This window comes from Muscardinus avellanarius (genome assembly GCF_963383645.1).
Source record: "Muscardinus avellanarius genome assembly, chromosome: 11".
Lineage (NCBI taxonomy): Eukaryota > Metazoa > Chordata > Mammalia > Rodentia > Gliridae > Muscardinus > Muscardinus avellanarius.
Window position 1 is genome coordinate 12,195,718 of NC_137797.1, and position 21,887 is coordinate 12,217,604.

Genomic DNA, 21,887 nt, shown 5'->3' on the forward strand with positions numbered 1-21,887 from the left:
CTCCAGCCCTCGGTCCTCCAGGGAGGCAGAGCTGCACCTGCAGGGCCGCGAGGTGCGAGGCCGGGCCTCCGCTCTGCCGCAGCATGGGCCTCTGGGCCGCCCGGCTCTGGGGCCCCCCGGGGCTGCTCCTGGCGCTCGCCCTGCACCCCGCCCTGTGCGTGCGCCCCCACCGGGACTACTGCGTGCTGGGCGCGGGGCCCGCGGGCCTGCAGATGGCCGCCTTCCTGCAGCGGGCCGGCCGGGACTACGCCGTGTTCGAGCGCGCGTCGGCGCCGGGCAGCTTCTTCACGCGCTACCCGCGGCACCGCAAGCTCATCAGCATCAACAAGCGGTTCACGGGCAAGACCAACGCCGAGTTCAACCTGCGCCACGACTGGAACTCGCTGCTCAGCCACGACCCGCGGCTGCTCTTCCGCCACTACTCCCGCGACTACTTCCCCGACGCCCGCGACATGGTGCGCTACCTGGGCGACTTCGCGGGCCGGCTGGGGCTCCGCGTGCTGTACAACACCACCATCGTCCACGTCGCGCTGGACAAGGCGCAGCAGGCCTGGAACGGCCACTACTTCATCCTGACTGACCAGAAGGGCCAGGCATACCAGTGCAGGTAAGAGACCCGCGCCAGGGGTCCCCAGGCCGGCCTGCCCAGGAGGACGCCCAACACACCGGGGAATGGGAGAAAGGCATTTCTACCCCGCTTGGCCCCCGCCGAGGTTTAGTGCCTAGACAGCCTACTCGCCCGCCTTTTCTCAACTGTGTCCTTTAAAAGTCGTGGCCAGATGTTTGGAAAACACTAATTTCTCTTCCTCTAGGATCTGCCAGTCCTTGGTATCTTCATATTCACTGTGGTGCCCGGTGCATGAGATCCTGTACCCATAAAACTCTCCTTGTAGAACGTCTCCTGGAAGTGTTCCCCAAAATACTAGCTGGGAAATGCAGGCGCAAGTGTCCAGGGGTCTCAGAACTGAACTGGAGTGGGAGGCCCCACAGCCAGTGCTTGCAGCCAGTTTAGCTTGCTCTGGGTTGAAAGCTTGATACTGCACAAGCACCCCAAACCTGTTGAATCTTCCCAGGGAGCCTGGGAGGGGGCGTTCACTGACCCCCACTGAACAGGTGAAGGCCGGACCCAGGCTCAGAGTTCCTGGTCCTGTGCCACTGCTGACAGGCAGTGGAGCCGAGGTGAGCTCAGGTTTCCAGAGCAGCGCTGCCCCTTGCTGGTTGCCCCGAGGTAAAGAAAGGCTGCACGGCTTCAGAGTCCCGCATTTGAGGCAGCTTTGCTACAGTGGGGAGAGTCAGATAGGAGCGAAGCCTACGAGTGCCCCTTCTGAGGCCATCCCGCTCTGTTTTGAAACCACCCTGTGGACAAACCATTTGCAGACTAGAGGGATGCACCTGCCCGGCCACCCACGCACTACCAGATCTTAATCCCTTCTGACTAAAGAGCAGGACTGTGGAACCAGGCCCATCTGTGCTCAGAGCCCGGCTCTGATGCTCTCGGGAGCTCTGAGGCCGTGGGCCCCGGGGCCCGTGCCTCTTCACCTGTAAAGCAGGCCACGGACGCCAGCTCAGCTGTGAGCAATGAGCTGATGACCCGTGCACAAGTACAGGGCCTGCGTTGGACGGACTGCTGGGCAGGTGAACAGAAAGACGAGGTCCAGGCTCCATTCTCACCACGAGGCGGCACTTGTGCCAACTGCTCTGTTCTTGGGTTAGTTTTTTAGCTCACCATACTGTCACCTTCTCAGAGAGCAAAATCGGTCAGCCCTCATGTGTGGTATAATTCCAGCACACTGTAAAGAAAAATGTACGCCCTGGACTGCGGGCTGGGCAGGAGGCAGGGCAGCCCTTCAGGGGCACTGGGCAGGTCAGTGTTGTGCTTTCTTATAGGAGCCAGCAGTCAGGGCGAGGCAGGCAGGTCCAGAGAGTGATTTTCACGTCTTACCGCTAAGACACTGAGCTTTCTTTCCTCCGTCCCAACCTGCAGCGTCCTTCTCGTGGCCACTGGTCTGTCAGTCCCCAACCTGGTCGACTTCCCCGGCTCTGAATATGCGGAGGGCTATGAGTCCGTGTCCGTGGACCCCGAGGACTTTGTGGGTCAGAATGTGCTGATCCTGGGCCGCGGGAATTCAGCCTTTGAAACAGCAGAGAACATCTTGGGTGTCACCAACTTTATCCACATGCTGAGCCGCTCCCGGGTGCGGCTCTCCTGGGCCACCCACTACGTGGGAGACCTCAGGTATGCTGTGTCCTTGTACAAAGCCCTGAATCCATCTGTGTTTTTTATTTTGTTTCTTATCACTGTAACGAAATATCTGAGGCTGGGTCACTTAAAGAAATTTAAGTGGGGCATGGTGGTATAGTCTTGTAATCCCAGCATTCAGGAGGCAGAGACAGTAAGATCATGGTTTGCAGACAGCCTCAGCTACTTAGTGAGGCCCTTTGCAACTCAGCGAGACCCTGTCTCAAAAAGAATAAAAAATGGGGCAGGGGGTGTCACACGGAGGTAGAAAGCCCCTGGGTTCTATCCTAGTACCGCAAAAACAAAGAAAGAAATGTGTTTAGCTCAGAGTTTCAGGAACTGAAAGTATAAATGGCCCAGTGCTGGCTCTGGCCAGGCCCTCTGCCCGCAGCACCCAGTGGCGGATGGCGTCACAATGACAGGGACACGGGCAAGAGCGAGAAGTCACATGGTGAGACCCGAACCCAGATCAAGGGAGGGGCCAGGCTGCCTTTTCTATAACTACCCTCTTGCTAGAACTCCTGGAGTCCCAAGAAGCACCTCAAGCTCTTCCAAGAGCAGGGCCCCAGGGACTCTCCACCAGGCCTGTCCCTCGTCACGTCTCCGCCCTGGGGACCAAGTGTCCAGCACATGCGTCCTTGGGGACAAGCCACATCCAAACTGTAGCGAGCCCCAGATGAGGGGACTTCCGCTCAAGTCTCCCCCCTCCCCCCGCCTTCTCTTGGAACCCCAGAGCCATCAACAACGGCCTGCTAGACACCTACCAGCTCAAGTCCCTGGACGGGCTTCTTGAATCAGACCTGACAGATCTGGCCATCGTGAAGGACCACAAGGGCAAGTTCCACATCACCCTGAAGTTCTTCCTGGAGGAGACCAACGCCAGCCAGAGTACCGACTCCATCACCCTCCCCCAGGACGACAATGACAACTTCGCCATGCGTGTGGCCTACGACCGGGTCATCCGCTGCTTGGGCTGGAAATTCGACTTCTCCATTTTCAACCAGTGAGTCCAGGTGGGGGAGGAGGCAGGGCCTCCTGGCAAGCCACCGTGACCCTCCAGGGGACAGCGGCTGCACAGGGGTCCAGTGACAGAGGTAGGCGCCTCTGTCCTGGAGTGGCGGGTCCCTGGGTTATGAGCCTCCACCTGCGAGGTGGGTGGGGAGCTCAGCAGGTGCGGCGTGGGACCTGCCCTAAGGCAGGTGAGCGCGGGCTCAGTCAGGCTGAGACTCTGCGGGCAGATCTGGGCGCTCTGGGAGAGTTGTTTGACCACAGTAGGGCCTCCATTTGTTCAACTCTATGGTGGGGTTAATAGTGTGGGTTTTTTTTACATGGTTACAGTGAAGATTAATGTAAGAAAGTTCTTCACACATACTCTATGCTCAATACAACATTAGCTGCTAATATGATTTATAATTATATTTCAAAGAGCTGCTTTATGGAGCCTAGTTTATTTTTATATATACGTATACATATATATGTTTTTTATGGTACTGGGGATGGGACCCAGGGGCATTCTACCTCTGAGCTATGCCCCTAGCCCTATTTTTTATTCTTTTATTTTGAAACAGGGTTTCACTGAGTTGCAAAGGGCCTCCTCACTAAGTAGCTGAGGCTATCTATGAACCTGGATCCTCCTGTTTCAGCCTCCCAAATGCTGGAATTACAAGCATGTGCTACCATGCTCAGCATATATTTACTTATTTCTGTGGTACTGAAGATTGATCTCAGAGACATTCTACCTTTGAGCTATACTACCAGCCCTATTTTTATTCTTTATTTTGAAACAGGGTCTCACTAAGTTGCAGAGGGCCTCACTAAGTAGCTGAGGCTGGCCGTGAACCTGCGATCCTCTGGTTTCAGCCTCCCATGTACAAGTATGCACATGCCCAGCTTCTATTTTTTGTCTTATTTTATTTATCTGCCCACAGAATCTCACTAATTAAGGAGGGCCTCACAAGGTTGCTACAGCTGTCTGGGAACCTGCAATCCTCCTGTCTCAGCCTCCCAAGTACTAGAATTGCAAGCGTGTGCCACCAAGCCCGGCCGTGGAGCCTGGTTTCGGATGTGGCTGCCCAGTGCGTGTGTGAGGCTCCAATCTCTCACTTGCCTTCTAGACAGGGCACAGGACAAGGGCCTGCCCAGCCTCCTTTCCATCAGTGGACAGGTGTCCAGTTTTGGTCAAGCTGGAGTGCTGGCTGTGCCCCTGCCCCATCATGTCCTCATCCTAAGCCACAGTTATGTCTTTGGTGAGGTGGAGATACCTGTCCCCCTCCAGGTCCCGGGGAGGCTCGATGAGATCAGGACCGTGAAGCCCACTCACTCCGTGCGCCAGGCCCGGAGACAGGGCTTCCTCCGCAGCAGCTGTGGTCACTCACCACCCTTCCCACTCCCAGGTCCCTCAGACTCCACTCTGGGAGCGAGTTCAGCAAGAAGTACCCGCTGATCAAAGCCAGCTACGAGTCCAAAGGGAGCCGGGGTCTCTTTATCCTGGGTACCGCCAGCCACTCGGTGGACTATAGGAAATCCGCTGGGGGCTTCATCCACGGATTCCGATACACAGGTGAGCTTGCCGAGCGCGCCGCTGTCCCGGACAGAACCAGTCGACTCCAGGGCTTATAAACACCTGAGCTCCAGAAGCGTTAAAGGGCTGGCTTACCAGCAGTGGGTCGTCCTAACTTCCCTGTCTGGAGCAAGGACCACGGATTCTCATGGTCTGAGGATGTCTAGAAAAGTACCCGGTGAAGTGTAAAAGTTAGGCACATCAGGGGCTGACCCTGGAGGTGTTTAAGCCCCATCTGTGAAGGTCAGAGGTGCGAGCATAGATGGCTGGTCAAGAGATGGAGCTTTATTTATTTTTTGGGGGGGGGGGATTTTTGGCTTATACTTTATGGATGGTGCTGCAGTTCCAACCTTATAGAGCTGTCCGCTTTTCAAATCCCCAAATTAAAATGCCCCCCCCAATCTTACCATCCTAACCAGTGTCCTTTGGTTTCTTCAGAACAAGGGTTAAAGGATTGTTGTTTACAGCTGTACCATTTTGATTTGGGGACGTTATTATATAGAAAATGGCCAGATACTTATTCTACATAAGCTTAAAATATAGAGATGGAGCCGGGCGTGGTGGCGCACGCTTGTAATCCCCGCGCTTGGGAGGCGGAGACAGGAGGATCGCGCAGGTTCAAAGCCAGCCGCGCTGGGTAAGAGACCCTGTTTCAAAAATATAAAATAGGTCTGGGAGTGTAGCCCGGAGGAAGAAGGGCTTCCAGGAACCCCAGTACCACCAAAAAAAAAATATATATATATATAGAGATGGAGCTTTAGCCTGGCCAAGCCCTGGGCGGACAGCTCTGACATCAGAGCTGTAAATGGGGTGTCCTCACAGGGCCACCGGCAGACTAGATAAGCTGATGCCTGAGCACCAGGCAGCTGTGGAGCAGCGGGTGCCCACAGGCCCTTGGGTGCTGATAAAGCTCAGTGAAAAATAGAATCCGATTATATCAGTTTTCAAAACTCTCAGTATCAAGGATATAAATTTCTTGCCAGTATGAGAGGTTTTTTATGTAAAATACTGAAACATTTTTTAAAAATGTCTTAATTGTACAAGAATAATGTCCAACCAGAAATTGATGCTTTGTGATTTTTAAGGATAAAGGACTAAGGAGGATCGCAGGTTCAAGACTAGCCTCAGCAACTTAGCAAGACGCTCAGGAACCTAGCAAGAACCTGTTTCAAAACAGGAAGAAGAAGACTTAAGGAAAGCCGGGCACAGTGGCACATGCACGTAATCCAGGAAGTAATGCGTGTAATCCAGGAAGTAATGCCTGTAATCCAGGAAGTAATGCATGTCATCAAGGAAGTAATGTGTGTAATCCAGGAAGTAATGCCTGTAATCTAGGAAGTAATGCGTGTCATCCAGGAAGTAATGCGTGTAATCCAGGAAGTAATGCCTGTAATCCAGGAAGTAATGCATGTCATCAAGGAAGTAATGTGTGTAATCCAGGAAGTAATGCCTGTAATCTAGGAAGTAATGCGTGTCATCCAGGAAGTAATGCGTATAATCCAGGAAGGTGGAGGCAGGAGGATCAACGGCACAGGTTGACTCTCAGCAACCTAGGGTCAGCCTGTTTCAAAACAAAAACGGGGCCAGGAGTGTAGCTCAGAAGTAGAACACCCTGGGTTCAATCCCCAGTACCGCACCAAAAAAAAAAAACGACTCAAGGCCCTGCCCACTCTCTGGCTCAAGCTCCTCGGGCCCCAGAAAGGAGCTGTAAGTGCTGATGTCTTTGTGACTGGAGACTGGTCAGCACTGCCGAGCACGGAGACAAGGGTCAGATGGCTGAGCAGGCATTGGACTGTGAAGCTAAAGACAGGTTGGATCTTGTCACCGCATCCCAAGGTGAATATTCATAACGTATTGCAAATTCAAAGGAGCACCTCTAGTTGTGCTGGGGCTTCTCCGCCGTTCTTAACCCCCGGGAGGGAGTAGGGTAAAGCCAGTTGACAGGGTATGTATTTCCTAACTTAATTTTCCTGGGGTTGGACCTCACTCGTCTAGTAAGGATTTAGCTTGAAGTGTTTGATTTGCATCCAACAGATGTAGGATAAAGTCACCTAATCCGTGTTCTCAGGCGTCAAGCTCAAAGTACTCACTCGAGTTCTGAAGGCTTTCTCTGTATGTAACCTAAATTCCTAGTCCATGGCTGGCAGTGTTGGTGCCAGACGGAGAAAAACCTGATAGTGTAACAAGCGATGATGGGAGGAATGTTTGATTCTGGGCTGGGAACGCAGCCAGAGCTGCTGAGCACACATGATGCTGTGAGCTAGCTGTGCCCTTAACGTGGACCGGACCCACTGTGTCTGTCCACAGTGTCAGAATTTGTTGAATAACAGTAAGTTCACAAACTACATCACTTTTTTTTTGGCAGTTACTGGAGGTGGAACCCAGGGGCCATTCTACCTCTGAGCTACACCCCAGCCCTATTTTTTAGTCTTTTTATTTTTTGAAACAGGGTCTCACTGAGTTGCGGAGGGCCTCGCTAAGTCGCTGAGGCTGGCCGCGAACCGCGATCCTCCTGTCTCTGGAAGGCTGGGGTTACAAGCGTGGCCACCACGCCCAGCTGCTCCGTCCCTTTCATTGGCTTCAATTCACTGAATACTCATGGTCCACTCGGTAGCCATGAATAGGGAGCAGTGGTAGGTTCTTTTACTCCATTCCAATCTTAAGTACCAATATTTATACTACTAGAGTCACTTTCCACAGTGCTGTATAGGTTATAGAATGGCAACAGAGTCAAGCTGGCCACGGTTCCACAGGCCATGCCAAGAGCAAGGCAGACAGCAAGTTCACATTAAAAATAAGTGGTGGTGCATTCCTGTAATCCCACTCTGTGGGAGGCCGAGACAGGAGGATCGCAGGTTTGAGGCCAGCCTCAGCAACTTAGTGAGGCCCTGTTTAAAAAATTAAAAAATAAAATAGAACTGGGGGTATAGCTTAGAGGTAGAACACTGCTGGGTTCCATCCCCAGTACCACAAAGAAAAAACAGTCTATGCAGGTGGTCCGCCGGCAGAGGAGCCAGTTAAGAACTGTTCTGGGCACAGAGCTGCCCAGGGGCAGGACGGTGGGCTCCCAGTGGTCAGGAGCTGGTCGCCTGTCAGCTCCGTAGTACTTCCCTGGCCTGATAAGGGAGGTCGGCGTGCAGGGCTATACTGCTGTGAGGGGCCTTGCCTTTTATGCGTCAGGTAAGAGGGTTTCGTCACTCGGGGGCCTGCTGTGCCGATCCACTGGCGGGCCTGGAGTCCCGGTTGTGGGTTTGATACACCCAGGCATCCACGTGCCTCTGATTGCATTTGATAAGTTCCTGGGTGGTCATGTTTTCTTAGCGCAGCCTGTGGTCAGTTTGTGCAGCTGGCGGGGAGGAGGGTCTTTTCAGTGGAGTCCGGGTGCCCAGCCTCCATGGTTATCTGACTGCCCACATTAGTTACTAAGTCACTCCACTGTACTTGCCCTCAGATGGACTGACTGAGGCAAACTGCAGCTGTAAAGAGTGAAGGGGCTCAGGGCGATGCGCTGCTCTTGTGGGCACCGTGGAGTCTGCTAGACGTGGGGCTGGGAGAAGGGAGCCGGCTCCGGGCTCCTGTTGGACGCAACACAGCGGGGATGAGGGTGGGACGTCCATGTGCAGGTGGCTCGCGCCGGGTGCAGACTCAGCAGATCAGCCTTAGCCCCTTGCCTGCGGCTGCCTACGCCCAAGAGATGGGAGCAAACAGTGTCTCTGGTGGTGTATGGCCGGGAGCAGAGGACATGGGCCACGTCATCCTACAGGCCAACCTCTGCTGACCAGCGGGCCCCAAAGGCCTCCGCCTCCGCCCGGTGGGAAAGACAAGATCTCAAATGCCTCAGGCCTTCCCTCTGGCCATTTCAGTGCGTGCTGTCCACCGGCTCCTGGAGCATCGCCACCACGGCCTGGCCTGGCCCGCCACCGAGCACCCCATCACACAGCTGACCAGCTCCATCGTCCGCCGCGTGAACGAGGCTTCTGGGCTCTACCAGATGTTCGGCGTGCTGGCCGACATCGTCCTGTTGAAGGAGTGAGTGGCTCGTCCCTTCCCGCTGCCCTCCATTCAGCTTCACCATCCCCTGCAGCGCGCTTCTCTTCCTGCCCCACGCACACGGGCCAGTGGCTCCTTCTAAAATGAGGCCTGCGGGGTGGCGGTCATTCTAGGGGATAGCAGTGACATCAGTGTCACGAGTTCTGTAGACAGGCAGGCCTGGGTCTGAGCCCTGGGTCTACTGTTTCCTACTGTGTGTCCTTGGGTAAGGTGCTTCACCTCTCTGAGCCTTTCTCATCTTGTCTGCAAAATGGGATAATAGCCTTGCAGTGTTGAAGGAAGGCGCGAAGGTCTGGTGCATCTGGTACCAGGTTGGTGCGCTGGGAGGAGAGGACCGTGGCAGTGGCTCAGCCCCAGCCGTGGGGAGTGCCATTCCCGCAGGCAGAACCAGCTTGCCCCCGTCCTTGCCAGGCAACAAACAGAAGACGTGCGGCACCTGGCGTGAAGGCTAGAGGGGCCCGGGGCAGGAAGCGGAGCCAGGGCTTCCGGTCAGAGCCAGGGATGCACAGGGCTGCAGGGCTCAGCGCTGACCTCCTGTCCTGAGCCCTGGCTCCCATCGGTGCCCACACTGTGGCAGCCCCGAGGAGCGCCGCCTTCAGTGGCGTCCAGAACCCGCCCAGTCTGCTCGTTCCCACCCGTCCAGCCCCGGGTCTCAGCGCGCTGACCGGCGCCTCTGCCGGGCGAGGTCCGTTCTCAGCGTGCAGGCAGAGTCGTCTCCACGCCACGCTCGGCCCTCAGCCCCTCAGTCCAGGGAAGCTCCGAGTTCTCATGGTGGTGCACACCTCCCCGGCCGCCGTGCGCAGCCCTCCGGGCCCCCTCTGCTCTGGCCACCCCGGCCACTTCCTGGCCTTAACACCAGGGGCTCGCTCCTCCCTGGCGCCTCTCCACTGCTGTCTCCTCGGCCTGGAGCACTCTCTTCCCCAGGCATCCCTTTCAGGTTGCAGAGATTTCTAGAAACTCTAAAGATAGAATAATGCAGCTGTCCCCGTGATCTGAACGTGATGTGGCTCAGCGTGGTGGCGCATTTGTCATCCCAGAACGTGGGAGGCTGAGACAGGAGGATCGCAGGTTCGCGGCCAGCCTCAGCTACTTAGTGAGGCCCTCCGCAACTTAGAGAGACCCTATTTGAAATTAAAGAATAAAACAGGGCTGGGAGTGCAGCTTAGAAGCAAAATGCCCCTGGGTTCAATCCCAGTACTGACCAAAAAAAAAAAAAACCCAGCTCTGAAGCCTGGCATGGTGGCACACACCTGAGACAGGAGATCACAGATTCGCGGACAGCCTCAGCTCCTTAGTGAGGCCCTCTGCAACTTAGACCTTGTTTCAAAATAAAGAATAAAAAATAGGGCTGGGGGTGTAGCTTGGAGGTAGAATGCTCCTGGGTTCCGTTGCTGGTGCCACAGAAAAAGTGACATGCGTGGAGCCGGTGAGAGTATTGACTCAGGGACAGACGCGGCCTCACCCTCCCCTCGGCCACGACTGAGGCCCGGTGTTGCCGCTGCAGGAACGCCACCGCCTTCACGTACCTGGAGGAGTTCCCCATGCAGATGCTGGCGCAGCTGGAGACGCTCACGGGCAGGGCGGCACGGCACGGGCTCTTCGTCATCAACATGGAGTACGGCAAGAACTTCTCTGGGCCCGACAAGGACGTCTTCTTCTATGACCGCTCCGTGGGGCACACAGAAGACGCCTGGCTGTCCAACTTCCTCCACCCCGTCATCTACTACTACAGACACCTCCCCACCGGTGAGCTGCTCTCTGTCCCAGAGTGTCACCGCTTGGCCCTGTGCGCCTCCGGCCGGCAGAAAGAGCCCCTGGGAGAGCCAGCCCAGGGAGCAGACACGCAGGCCCAAGACCGATGGGTGACACTTCCCAGTTGTGGCACACACCACAGCCCGCGAAGGCCACGCTGCAGTCACGATGTCCTCCAAGGGTCTACGTGACCTTGGGCCATTGCTCAGCCTCTCTGAGCCTCACCTCCTCATCTAGGAAATGAGGATTACGATAGTCCCTTCCTTGTAGGATTGCATGGAAGAGAAATCTGACAATACACACACATCAGCCAGCGGTGCTGGCACAGTGCCGCTCTCGATAAAGCGCCCCAGAGAGCGTGAGCTCTGCTTCAGAGCTTGAAGGGCCCCCGGTGGAAGGGGAGGGTGGGCAGCTAGGGTGCCCCTAAGGGCCGAGGTAGTGTCAGCAGGCAGGAGGGACAGGGGTCAGCAGTGGAATGGTTCACCCTCGGAGTCAGGTTCCCAGTACAGGGAGGGCCTGGCCTTGGCTCAGTGACCATCTGTCTGGATGTGGCAGAAGGGACCCCACAGTGGACAGGAGCCAGAGTTGCTGAGCCCCAGAACCTTTCCAGTGTGGAGCCTCTGAGCCACTCATGGAATGACCACTTTTGCTTTTGTGATACTGGGATTGAACCCAGGAATATTCTACCTCTAAGCTACACCCCCAGCCCTATTTTTTTTTTTTTTTTTTTTTTTTTTGTGGTACTGGGGATGGAACCCAGGGGCATCCTACCTCTGAGCTACACCCCCAGCCCTATTTTTTATTTTTTTAATTTTTGAAACGGGGTCTCACTGAGTTGCAAGGGCCTCACTAAATAGCTGACGCTGTCTGTGAACCACAATCCTCCGGTCTCTTGCCTCCTGAATGCTGGGATTACAAGCATGTGCCACCCCAATGCCCAGGTCCTGTTTTACTTTTTTTTTTTTTTTTTTTTTTTTTTGGTGGTGGTGGTACTGGGGTTGGAACTCAGGGACTTTCCAGGCTATACTCCCAAACCTATTTTATACTTTATTTGGAAACAGGGTCTCACTAAGTTGCTGAGAGCCTCACTAAGTAGCTGAGGCTGGCTTCAAACCTGTACGATCCTCCTGTCTCAGCCTCCCAAGCGCGGGGATTACAAGTGTGCGCCACCACGCCCGCCTTTTACTTATTATTTTGAAATAGCATCTCATTAAGTTATGAAGGCCTCACAAGGTTGCTGAGGCTGGCCACGAACCTGCGATTTTCCTGCCTCAGCCTCCCAAGTATGTGATTACAGGTGTACACCACCACACCCAGCTAACACAGAGCTGGGCATGGTAGTACATGCCTGTAATCCTAGTACTTAGGAGACAGAAGGATGGCAGGTTCAAGACAAGCCTCAGCAATGTAACAACGCCCTGTTTCAAAATAAGGGATGGGGGTTGTCAGGTATGGCGGCACGTGCCTATAATCGCAGTTCTTGGGATGCTAAGACAGAAGGATCACAGGTTTGAAGACAGCCTCAGTAAAATTAGATCCTCAGCAAGCTAGTGAGACCTTGTTTCAAAATAAAAAATATAATAGGGCTGGGGGTGTAGCTCAGGGTTAGAATGTCCCTGAATTCCTTTCCCAGTACCACCAAAAAAACACAAAGCGCTAGGAATATAGCTTAGAGGTAGAATGCCTCTGGGTTCCCTTCCCGGTACTAAAAATAAATCACACGTGAAAAGAAAGATGCCAGTGTGGACCTCAGTCCACGCAAGTCTTAGAGAAGCACCAGCCTCACACTGTTGGTCTTGGTGCTGTCCTCTAAAACCAAGAGTAGGAGCCGGGCGTGGTGGCGCACACTTGTAATCCCAGTACTTGGGAGGCTGGGACAGGAGGATTGTGCCAGTTCGAAGCCAGCCTCAGCTACTTAGTGAGGCTCTCAGCAACTTAGTGAGACCCTGTTTCCAAATAAAATATAAAATGGGTCTGGGAGTATAGCCCGGAGGTAGAAAGCCCCTGGGTTCCACCCCCAGTACCACCAAAAAAAATAATAATAAAACCAAAAGTGGCAGGTCTAGTTCCTCTTGTCAGCTGTCCAGATAGCGAACATGGCTACTCAACGAGCCGGCCACAGCCCTTGCAGATGCGGGTCAGGAGCACGGAGAGGAGGGGGACCTTGCCTCTGACCAGTCCCTCCCCCACAGAGCAGGAGGTGAGGTTCCGCCCTGCACACTGGCCCCTGCCCCGGCCCGCGGCCATCCACCACATCGTGGAAGACTTCCTGACCGACTGGACCGCCCCCGTGGGCCACATCCTCCCCCTCAGGCGCTTCCTGGAGAACTGTCTGGACACTGATCTGCGGAGCTTCTATGCAGGTAATGTGAGTTCCTGAAAAGGGGGAGGGGGGGATCGAGCTTGAGGTGGAGGGAAGGCCAGGGACACCCACACCCTAGAACCTGCAGGTTGGGATCTAGAAGTCAGACCCAGGCACCTGCTGCCAACAGCGTGGTGGACTGGGCTCCCTGAGCCCCTCCAGAACAGTGCCCTGCAAGCACCAAGTAGTTAGAACCTGCAGGGGAATAAGGGATACTCCGGAGCCCAGATACAACATAAAGCACAGACCACTGCTGGACCCTGGACACCTGCCGACCGTCGTAGCCCAGACCTTTAGCTGACCAGCCCCAGGATGAGAATGTGAAGCAGAGCGGGATGGAGGAAGACTGTTTAGAGACCCTCACTAAGCCTCAGGGCTCTGGGTAGGCAGAGGCAAGATGCACTCCCGGGAGGGAGATGGAGGATGCTTTGGGGACCCGGGGGGAGTGGGACAAGATTCTCCCTGAGAAATTCCAACCAGGCTTAATGCTGTTATTGTGGTGCAGAAATCACGGAAACAAATGCATTTATGCCCTTCAGAAAGTGCTTTTTAAAACCAGGCCTCACCGGGCGTGGTGGCGCACGCTTGTAATCCCAGCATTCGGGAGGCTGAGACCTGGAGGATCGCGGTTCGCGGACAGCCTCAGCTACTTAGTGAGGCCCTCTGCAACTCAGTGAGACCCGGTTTCAAAAATAAAGAATAAAAAATAGGGCAGGGGGTGTAGCTTGGAGGTCAAATGCCCCTGGGTTCCATCCCCAGACCCGCAAAAAATAAATAAATAAAACAGGCCTCAGCTTGATATTCCGGTGCACCTGTAATCCTAGTACTTGGAAGGCTGAGACAGGAGGATCGTGGGTTTGAGGACATCCTCAACAACCTAGTAAGACCCTATTTCAAAACAAAAATGAGCTGAGTGTGGTGGCACACATTTGTAATCCCAGTACTTGGGAGGCTGAGATGGGAGGATCACAGGTTCACAGCCAGCCTCACCTACTTAGTGAGGCCCTCCACAACATAGTGAGACCCTGTTTCAAAATAAATAATAAGGAGCCAGGTGTGGTGGCACACGCTTGTAATCCCAGCGCATGGGAGGCGGAGACAGGAGGATCCCAGTTCGTAGACAGCCTTAGCTACTTAGGATCTTTGCAACCCAGTGAGACCCTGTTTCAAAAATAAAGAATAAAAAAAATAAGGCTGGGGGTGTAACTTAGAGGTAAAATGCCCCTGGATTCCATCCGCAGTACCTAAAAAAATTTAATAATTAATTACTTATTTATTTATTTTTTTGGTGGCACTGGGGTTCCTGGAAGCCCTTCTATCTCCGGGCTACACTCCCAGACCTATTTTTACATTTTTATTTGGAAACAGGGTCTCCTAAGCCAGCGCGGCGGCTAGCTTCGAACCTGCGTGATCCTCCTGTCTCTGCCTCCCAAGTGCGGGGATTACAAGCGTGCGCCACCACGCCCGGCTTAATAATTAATTAAAAATAGGGCTGGGGGTGGAGCTTGGAGGTAGAATGCCCCTGGGTCAATACCCAGTACTACCAAAAAAAAAAAAAACTGCTGGTGTATCTCAGAGGTAGAATGCCCCTGGATTCAATTCTTAGTACCCCCTCCAAAAAAAAGAAAAGAAAACTAGGCCTCAAAAGAGTTCCCACAAAAGAACATCCAAGGAACAGGACTCCTGATCAAAAATCGCTTAACTTTTTTTTTTTTTTTTTGCGGGTTTGGGGATGGAACCCAGGGGCATCCGACCTCCGAGCTACACCCCCCTGCCCTATTTTTTTTTTTTATTCTTTATTTTGAAACCGGGTCTCACTAAGTTGCAAAGAGCCTCACTAAGTAGCTGAGGCTGTCCATGAAGCACGATCCTCAGGTCTCAGCCTCCCAGATGCTGGGATTACAAGTGTGCGCCACCACGCCCGGCAAAAATCGCTTAACACTTAAGGACAGTTGGGAGGCTAACAGGAGGATCACAGGTTCAAGAATAGCCTCAGTAACTTAGACCTTGTTTCCAAGTAAAAAAGAATAAAAGGAAAATAAGGCTGGGGTAGACCAGAGGTAGAAATCCCCAGGATTCCATCCCTAATACTACACAAAAAGGAAAAAGAAAATGAGAAAATATAATGAAGGGATAGAGATAACCAAACCAAAATTAAATAGGCAGTTTGGAAAATGATCCAAATACAGCTTTTAGAAATAAAAATTAAACTAGAAGTGAGAGGCTCAGTGTAAGTGTTTTGTGATGCATTAGAGGTGAAGGGAGACTTGATGAACTGGAAGAGAAATTTGACGGCTAAACCTAGAGAGACTGGGAGAAGTTAAGAGCCCAGAAGCAGAGTCGATGAGACAAGCCCAACATTGGTCTTTGAACCCCAGAACACCTAGCGTATCCGTCCACTCCTCGTGCTGAGCACCGGGTGCGCAGCCGTCAGTATTCACGTGGAGTCCTTCAGGTCAGAGACCAGCTCTAGCCTTGTTGGAGAAGTAAGTACCCTTGTTCCATCTGGGGTCTGTGGAGATGGCGTGAAACAATAGCCTAATAACATGAACTATATTTAGATCCGTTTGATAATCTAAATATATGCAAATGCATAAATGCATAGGCAGTTAATTCAGAGAGCCAGAAGTAAATAACTCTGAACTACCTGCGGTCTGCGAGTCCTCGGCAGGACTTGCCTGTTCCTGGAAGTCTCGAGTTCACAAAAGTGCCGGTGCCGGTTAGGGGTCATGTTCCACCCTGAGTTGTGGGTCCCAATGCAGCCTCCCAGGCCTCAGCCTCCTGTCTCCCCTTTCTAGACAGTGGGACAGCGTAAGCCCCTGAGTGTGGCTGCCTTGACCTGGGAAGACCCCCAAGGTGAGCCCAGCAGGCAGAGCAGCGCCCCCTCGCTGCGGTGCAGCTGCCGGTTCTGGCCTTGGACTGCGGGGTGGGCACGCCGGGGCCCTGCAGACAGGGCAGCATCCCTGGGGGCCCTGGGCCTGGCAGCCCCTCGCTGCCCTTCAGCTGTCCTCCTGGACATCTGCCCTTCCCTGCTCAGAATATGGGTGTGGCCTGTGCTGCCGCGAGCCCCCTGTTCAAGAAGTCGGGTAAAGTTGGAAGGGACATTAGCAGAGCCCCTTTTAGCCATTCACCACATCAGCCTCAGATCCTTCATCATGTGCCCAGGTTCCGCGCAGAGTGAAGAGGCGGGGAGGTAAAACAGTTTCTCCAAAGCTGTAGGAGGCCTTGAGGCAGGTTCTGACCCTCCACCCCAGCCCGTCTCCATCCTCCTCAGGAGACTCAGCCTATATCTGTTTCATCTCTTCTGTTCTTTGAAAGCCATGTAAGTAGCAAGGCTAGGTGGCACACGGCTGTAATCTCAGTTCTTGGGAGGCAAAGACAGAAGGATTGCAGAATTGAGGCCAACCTCAGAAACTTAGCAAGACCTGTTTCAAAATAAAAAAATAATAAGAAGCCGGGCATGGTGGCGCACACTTGTAATCCCAGCATTCAGGAGGCTGAGACCAGAGGACAGCCTTAGCTACTAAGTGAGGCCTACGCAACTTAGTGAGACCCTGATTCAAAATAAAGAATAAAAAATAGGGAAGGGGGTGTAGCTCAGAGGTCGATTACCCCTGAGTTCCATCCCCAGACCCGCAAAAAAAAAAAGAAGTTTAGAGATGTAGCTCAGTGGTAGAATGCCCTTGGGTTTAATCCCTAGCACCTCAAAAAGAAAACATAATATACATACAGTAGTCCCCCGTTATCTGCAAGGGGTACATTCCAGACCCCAATGGATGCCTGCAACCACAGAGAGAATGAAGCCCTATACTCTCGGGATTCCTCACTGACTTCTTTTCTTTTTCTTTTTCTTTTTTTTTTTTTTTGTACTGGGGATTAAAGCCAGAGGCACTCTACCTCCAAGCTATACCGCAGCTCTAATTTATTTTTATTTTGAAACAGGGTCTTGCTAAGTTAATGAGAGTTCCCAAGTAGTGGGATTATAGGTGTATGCCACCACGCCTGGCTTGCTAAAATCTTTATACAAGCTCAGCCACTTCTGGCTCAACATGTTGATGTCAGTCAGAACACATTTTCTGTCTAGATATTTCACCTGTTAATTTAATGCCCTCCTGTCTTAGCTAAGCACTTACCATGCACTGTAGCCATAATTTTTGTAACTTGTACGTAACGCATAAAGCTTGAGGTGCAACAAAAAACTGGCATCAATTGTTTTCCTTCAGAATTTCATGAACAGAATAAGTGTTCTTAGCATAAGTATTAGCAACCTCAGCATGTGATGTTTTTCCATCTTTATTGTCTAGAATCCTCACCTTTTCACTTAAAGGAAGTTCTTTAGAGCTGCTTTTCAACATATCCAAATTGCCAGCATGACTGTCCCTGGGATTTGGGCCACTCTTAAGTTAAAGAAGGGTTACCTGGACACAAACACTGAGATACTGCAAAGCCATCTGCTAAGACGGCTACTAAGTAGCTGGCAGGCAGGCAGCATATACACCGTATACACTGGAAGAAGGGATGGTTCCAATGCAAAACCAAACACAGCTGAAGACCTACTTCTGGAGTTTCCCGTTTAATATGTTTAGACAGTAGTTAACAGCAAACAAAAGCACAGATAAGGGGGGGACTACTGTACTGAGAGACTCGTCCAGCACCCCCATTGTCAGCCCCCAGAAGGAACCGCTTACAGCCCTGCGGTTGCTCCTTCATGGCTTCTTTTTGGTGGTACTGGGGGTGGAACCCAGAGGCTTTCTACCTCCTGGCTATACTCCCAGACCTTTTTTTTATTTGGAAACAAGGTCTCACTGAGTTGCTGAAAGCCTAGTAGCTGAGGCTGGCTTCGAACCCGTGCGATCCTCCTGTCTCAGCCTCCCAAGCGCGGGGATTACAAGCGTGCGCCACCACGCCCGGCATCATGGCTTCTTTTGGTCGTTCCTTCGTATTTCTAAAAAACATGTATCCACAGCTACTTTGGCATTGGTCGGATATCCCATGTGCACCAACTTTCTGCTGTGGACTAGATAAGGATTTGCCTATTTTAGCTCTTTTGTGACCACAGTGTTTAGAACAAAACTTTGCATGCAATATTTACAACTCAAATATTACCGCAGATGACTCTGAGCCCAAAACAGGGCTGACCACGCCCAGGTCTGAAGAGAAGTTTCTGCCATACCTGGGCCAGAAGGGCAAGAGGCTGTGCTCGGGAGGGACTGAGCTCCCGCCCAGGTGCCTCCACACCCTGACCTCGGGCACCAGCCATGTCTGTAGTTGGCTCTCATTTTTGGATCTCGATCTTCCAAAATGTCAAGGCAGCCTCCTGATTGGCCGCCCTCTTGAAGGGCTGTGACCCATGACTACTCTGGTCTACCAGAAACACCCGGGACAGCCGGCTCCCAGTCTCAAGGGGCGGCTCCTGGCTGAGGCCCTGGTGAGCCCCCGCGGCTCCAGCTTGCTGGCTCTTCCTGCCTCCCCCTCATTCCCAGCCTGACTCCTCCTTTTGCTTTTGGTAGAGTCCTGCTTCCTGTTCACCCTGACACGTCAGAAGCTGCCACCCTTTTGCCAGCAGGGGTACCTGCGAAGGCAGGGGCTCGTGAGCACCGAGAGCCTCCGGCAGCACGGAGTGGAGAGCCGGCTCCTGCGAGACTATGCCGCCATAGGCCAGCACCCAGAGGACGGCAGCCGGCGACCTGGTGACCACACGCCTGCAGGTCACCTTCTGGCTCCAGAGCCTCTGCTCCCGTCCCTTGACAGCAACAAGGAGGAGCTTTGACTGTCCCCGCCTGGCTGTGGGCATGGTGGCCAGGCTTCTTCTGCCTACAGATGGCCCTTCTCTCCTGCAGACTCACCCTGCCACCGTGTGTGACTGCCACAGGCCACTTGGGTCTTCCCTGTGCCTGTGCCAAACCACCCGCAGGGCAGGGTGCAGCAGTGCAGCAGGCTGCCCTCCTGACCTGGTCCCTGGTTGCCAGGAGGCGGGATCAAAAGAAGGGCATCCTCTGCCCGCCATGAGCTGCTTCCACAGCTGGACCGTCACTGAGCGCCAGGCTGGCCCTTCTGTCCCCCTAAGGGCCTATTGGCTTCTTTTCCCTCCACCCCCACTCTTCAGGTGGGCCTGGGTCCCCCTGGGGACTTTCACAGGGGAAGCCCACCCTTATCGTCCTCGTCGGCACTTTAAACAGAAGCTGGATGTCCTCACGATGTCACGAGCAGCTGAGATTGCTGCCCAGACTACTGCAAAAGCCCCCTCATGGACTGCTGCGACCTGCAGGGTTGCAGGTCAGGAACGCCTGCCTCGCCTTTCCTGGCTCTGCTCTCAGCAGGGTTTGTACCTAGCAACGGAACCCAGGCGCCCAGCCTGGCTTATCATCACAGCCCAGAGGGCCGCGTCGGGTGGCTCCCTGCAAGGCCATCTGATCTAAGCAGACTCAGAGCCGCGCTCTACCCTGGGTCACACCCAAAACCAGTCAGCAGCCTGTCTTGGATCCTCCCCGGATCCCTCCTGCCCCCTGCCCTCTAGTATCCTGAGCCCTGCCTCGCTTGGACCCTGCCCCGTCAAGTTTAGTGAGGCTGTCCTCCTGCCACCGTGGACTCAGCTCATGCTCCCCTTAGCTCTCAGCTCCTTCCCGGTCCTCTCGGGCCAGGATGCTCACCTCCCCTCGGGCGTCAGAGTCTCAAGAGGGACCAGAGCACAGGCCCTGGGCGACTGATTCTTAACTGGTTCTCACTAGTTCTTCACTCCAGGGACACAGGCTTTTGGACCCAAAGCCCCTCCCTGGGAGCGTCCCATCCCCTCTTGGCAGGTCCAGACCCCTTTAGCCACCCAGCCTGCCTGTCTGCTGGCCAACGCTCCCAGGGCTCCTGCAGCAACTCCAGCAGTGTCATCCTGCAGGGAAGGAACTGATCTGACTTGGGACACTTGCACAGAGCGAAACTTCTAAGTTGAGGGTTTTTTCCCAGTCCTAGGATGTAGGATTCACTATATTTCACACAGATTATACATAAACCTAAATTGGACCCTTTTATCTACCCTGTCTTTCCAAAACTTTTTTTTTTTTTCAGTACTGGGGGTGGAATCAAAAGGCATTCTACCTCTGAGCAACACCCCAGCCCTATTTTTTATGCTTTTATTTTGAAACAGGTCTCAACCAGTTTCAAAGGGCCTAAGTCGCTGAGTCTGCCAACTGCAATCCTCCTGTCTCAGCCTCCCAAATGCTGGGATTATAAGTGTGCACCACCACGCCCAGCTAACAAGGCATTTTTTAATGAATCTTAATTAGAACTGTACCCGAGAACCCAAGTCCTGTTCCCACATCTCGCCCGCCCGCCCCGGTGCTGAGGCCGGTGAGCACTCGCTCCAGTTCCAGTTAGGGGCACAGAAACGAGTATTTGACGCCTAAGTAAGTGACATCTGCTGCTTCCCCTCAGCTGCCACGTCCCTCCTGCCAGCAGAGTACCAACCAGCCTGGTTGGTTTGTAATAGGCAGAATTTCGCTCTTGCTCGGTTGATGGGAGATTCTTTCTCTGGGTTTCTAAATTAGGAGCTGGTTCAAGCATGAAGAGCGGCACTGCCTTTGCAGCTCCCAGGGGCCCCTCAGCGCTCCCTGGCCTTCCCGGCTGGGTACAACTGCTTTAGGGCTGCCCCTCTGGATGGTGCCACCTTCTGTGTTGGACTCTCATTTTTATTTCAGTGCCATGGTTCGTTCTTGAAGTGTGCACAGCCCAGCAGCACAGCTCATCTTCTTGCAGAGGCCTGGCTCCAGTAATTACTTCCATCTCTGATATAAAATTACTGGTGCAGCCGGGCATGGTGGTGCACACTTGTAATCCCAGCATTCAGGAGGCTGAGACTGGAGGATCTCGGTTCGCGGACAGCCTCAGCTACTTAGTGAGGCTCTCTGCAACTTAGTGAGACCCTGTTTCAAAATAAAGAATAAAAAATAAGGCAGAGGATGTAGCTTGGAGGTCAAATGCCTCTGGATTCCATCCCCAGACCTGCAAAAAAAAAAATTAATTAAATAAATAAAATTACTGGTGCAAATAGACAAGTCCATGTAACACTGATCAGTCAGAAGTAGACCCAATTTTAAGTAAGGTGATTTTTGTTTTCTGATTTTTGAAAACCAGTAACTGAACCCAAGGGTATTCTGTCCTCTACCTCTGAGCTAAACCCCAGCCCTTTTTATTTTTTCATTTTGAAATGGGGTTGCGCTAAATTGCTAAGGCTGGCCTCAAACCCGCAACCCTCCCGTCTTAGCCTCCCAAGTACTGAGAGTACATGCGTGTGCCGCTGTGCTCAGCTAAGGTGTCAGTGGTAGAGCACAGACGGCACGCTCAGGTCCTGGGCTCCATCCCTGGCAGGTGGGGCACAAGCCAGTGGAGAGACTGCAGGCCCATGCCAGAGTAATCATTTGAGAAAACCCGTTGTAGTCATTTGTACTGAGACATGCCTGTAATCTCAGCTCTTGGGAGGCTGAGACAGTGGGCTGTAGGTTCGAGACTAGCCTCAGCAACTTGGCAAGACCTTGTTTCAAAATAAAAAAGGGCTGGGGGTCTAGCTCAGAGGTAGAATGCCCCCTGAGTCTGCCAATCCCCAGCACAAGAAATAATTTTAGACCCTATTTTATGTTAAACTTCACAGTTAATTCTAGTTGAACTTTTGAAGCTACACACAACTGGATTTGAGGACAGGCTACTGTAATCAAAAGAGGGACTTGAAAGTTTAGGATTGCGAGAAATAGTCCTCCAAAGAAAATGGTTTTATACTTCCAGGTACACCCATTCAGGTCCTACTAAAAAATGGAACTATTTTCAAGAAAATGATAAAAATCAAAAGACAAAAGAGCATGGGCAAAATAATTTTAATGGAATACCACACACCAAATATATTTCCTTCACTATCACCCAGTGGACTGTTACGCAGCTCT

General features: G+C 53.0%; 1 protein-coding gene across 1 annotated transcript; it reads left to right on the top strand.

Annotated features, from left to right (window-relative positions):
• Positions 1-71: 71 nt before the first annotated feature.
• FOXRED2 (FAD dependent oxidoreductase domain containing 2) lies at positions 72-18,733 on the top strand (the record flags this gene model as incomplete). The annotated part of the gene is made up of 8 exons (XM_080706652.1): positions 72-607; positions 1,985-2,236; positions 2,973-3,242; positions 4,633-4,799; positions 8,663-8,828; positions 10,354-10,595; positions 12,794-12,964; positions 18,474-18,733. The coding sequence occupies exons 1-8, from the start codon at positions 84-86 to the stop codon at positions 18,731-18,733; spliced, it is 2,052 nt and encodes a 683-aa protein (XP_080562778.1). The 5' UTR covers positions 72-83.
• Between the last annotated feature and the right edge of the window lie 3,154 nt (positions 18,734-21,887).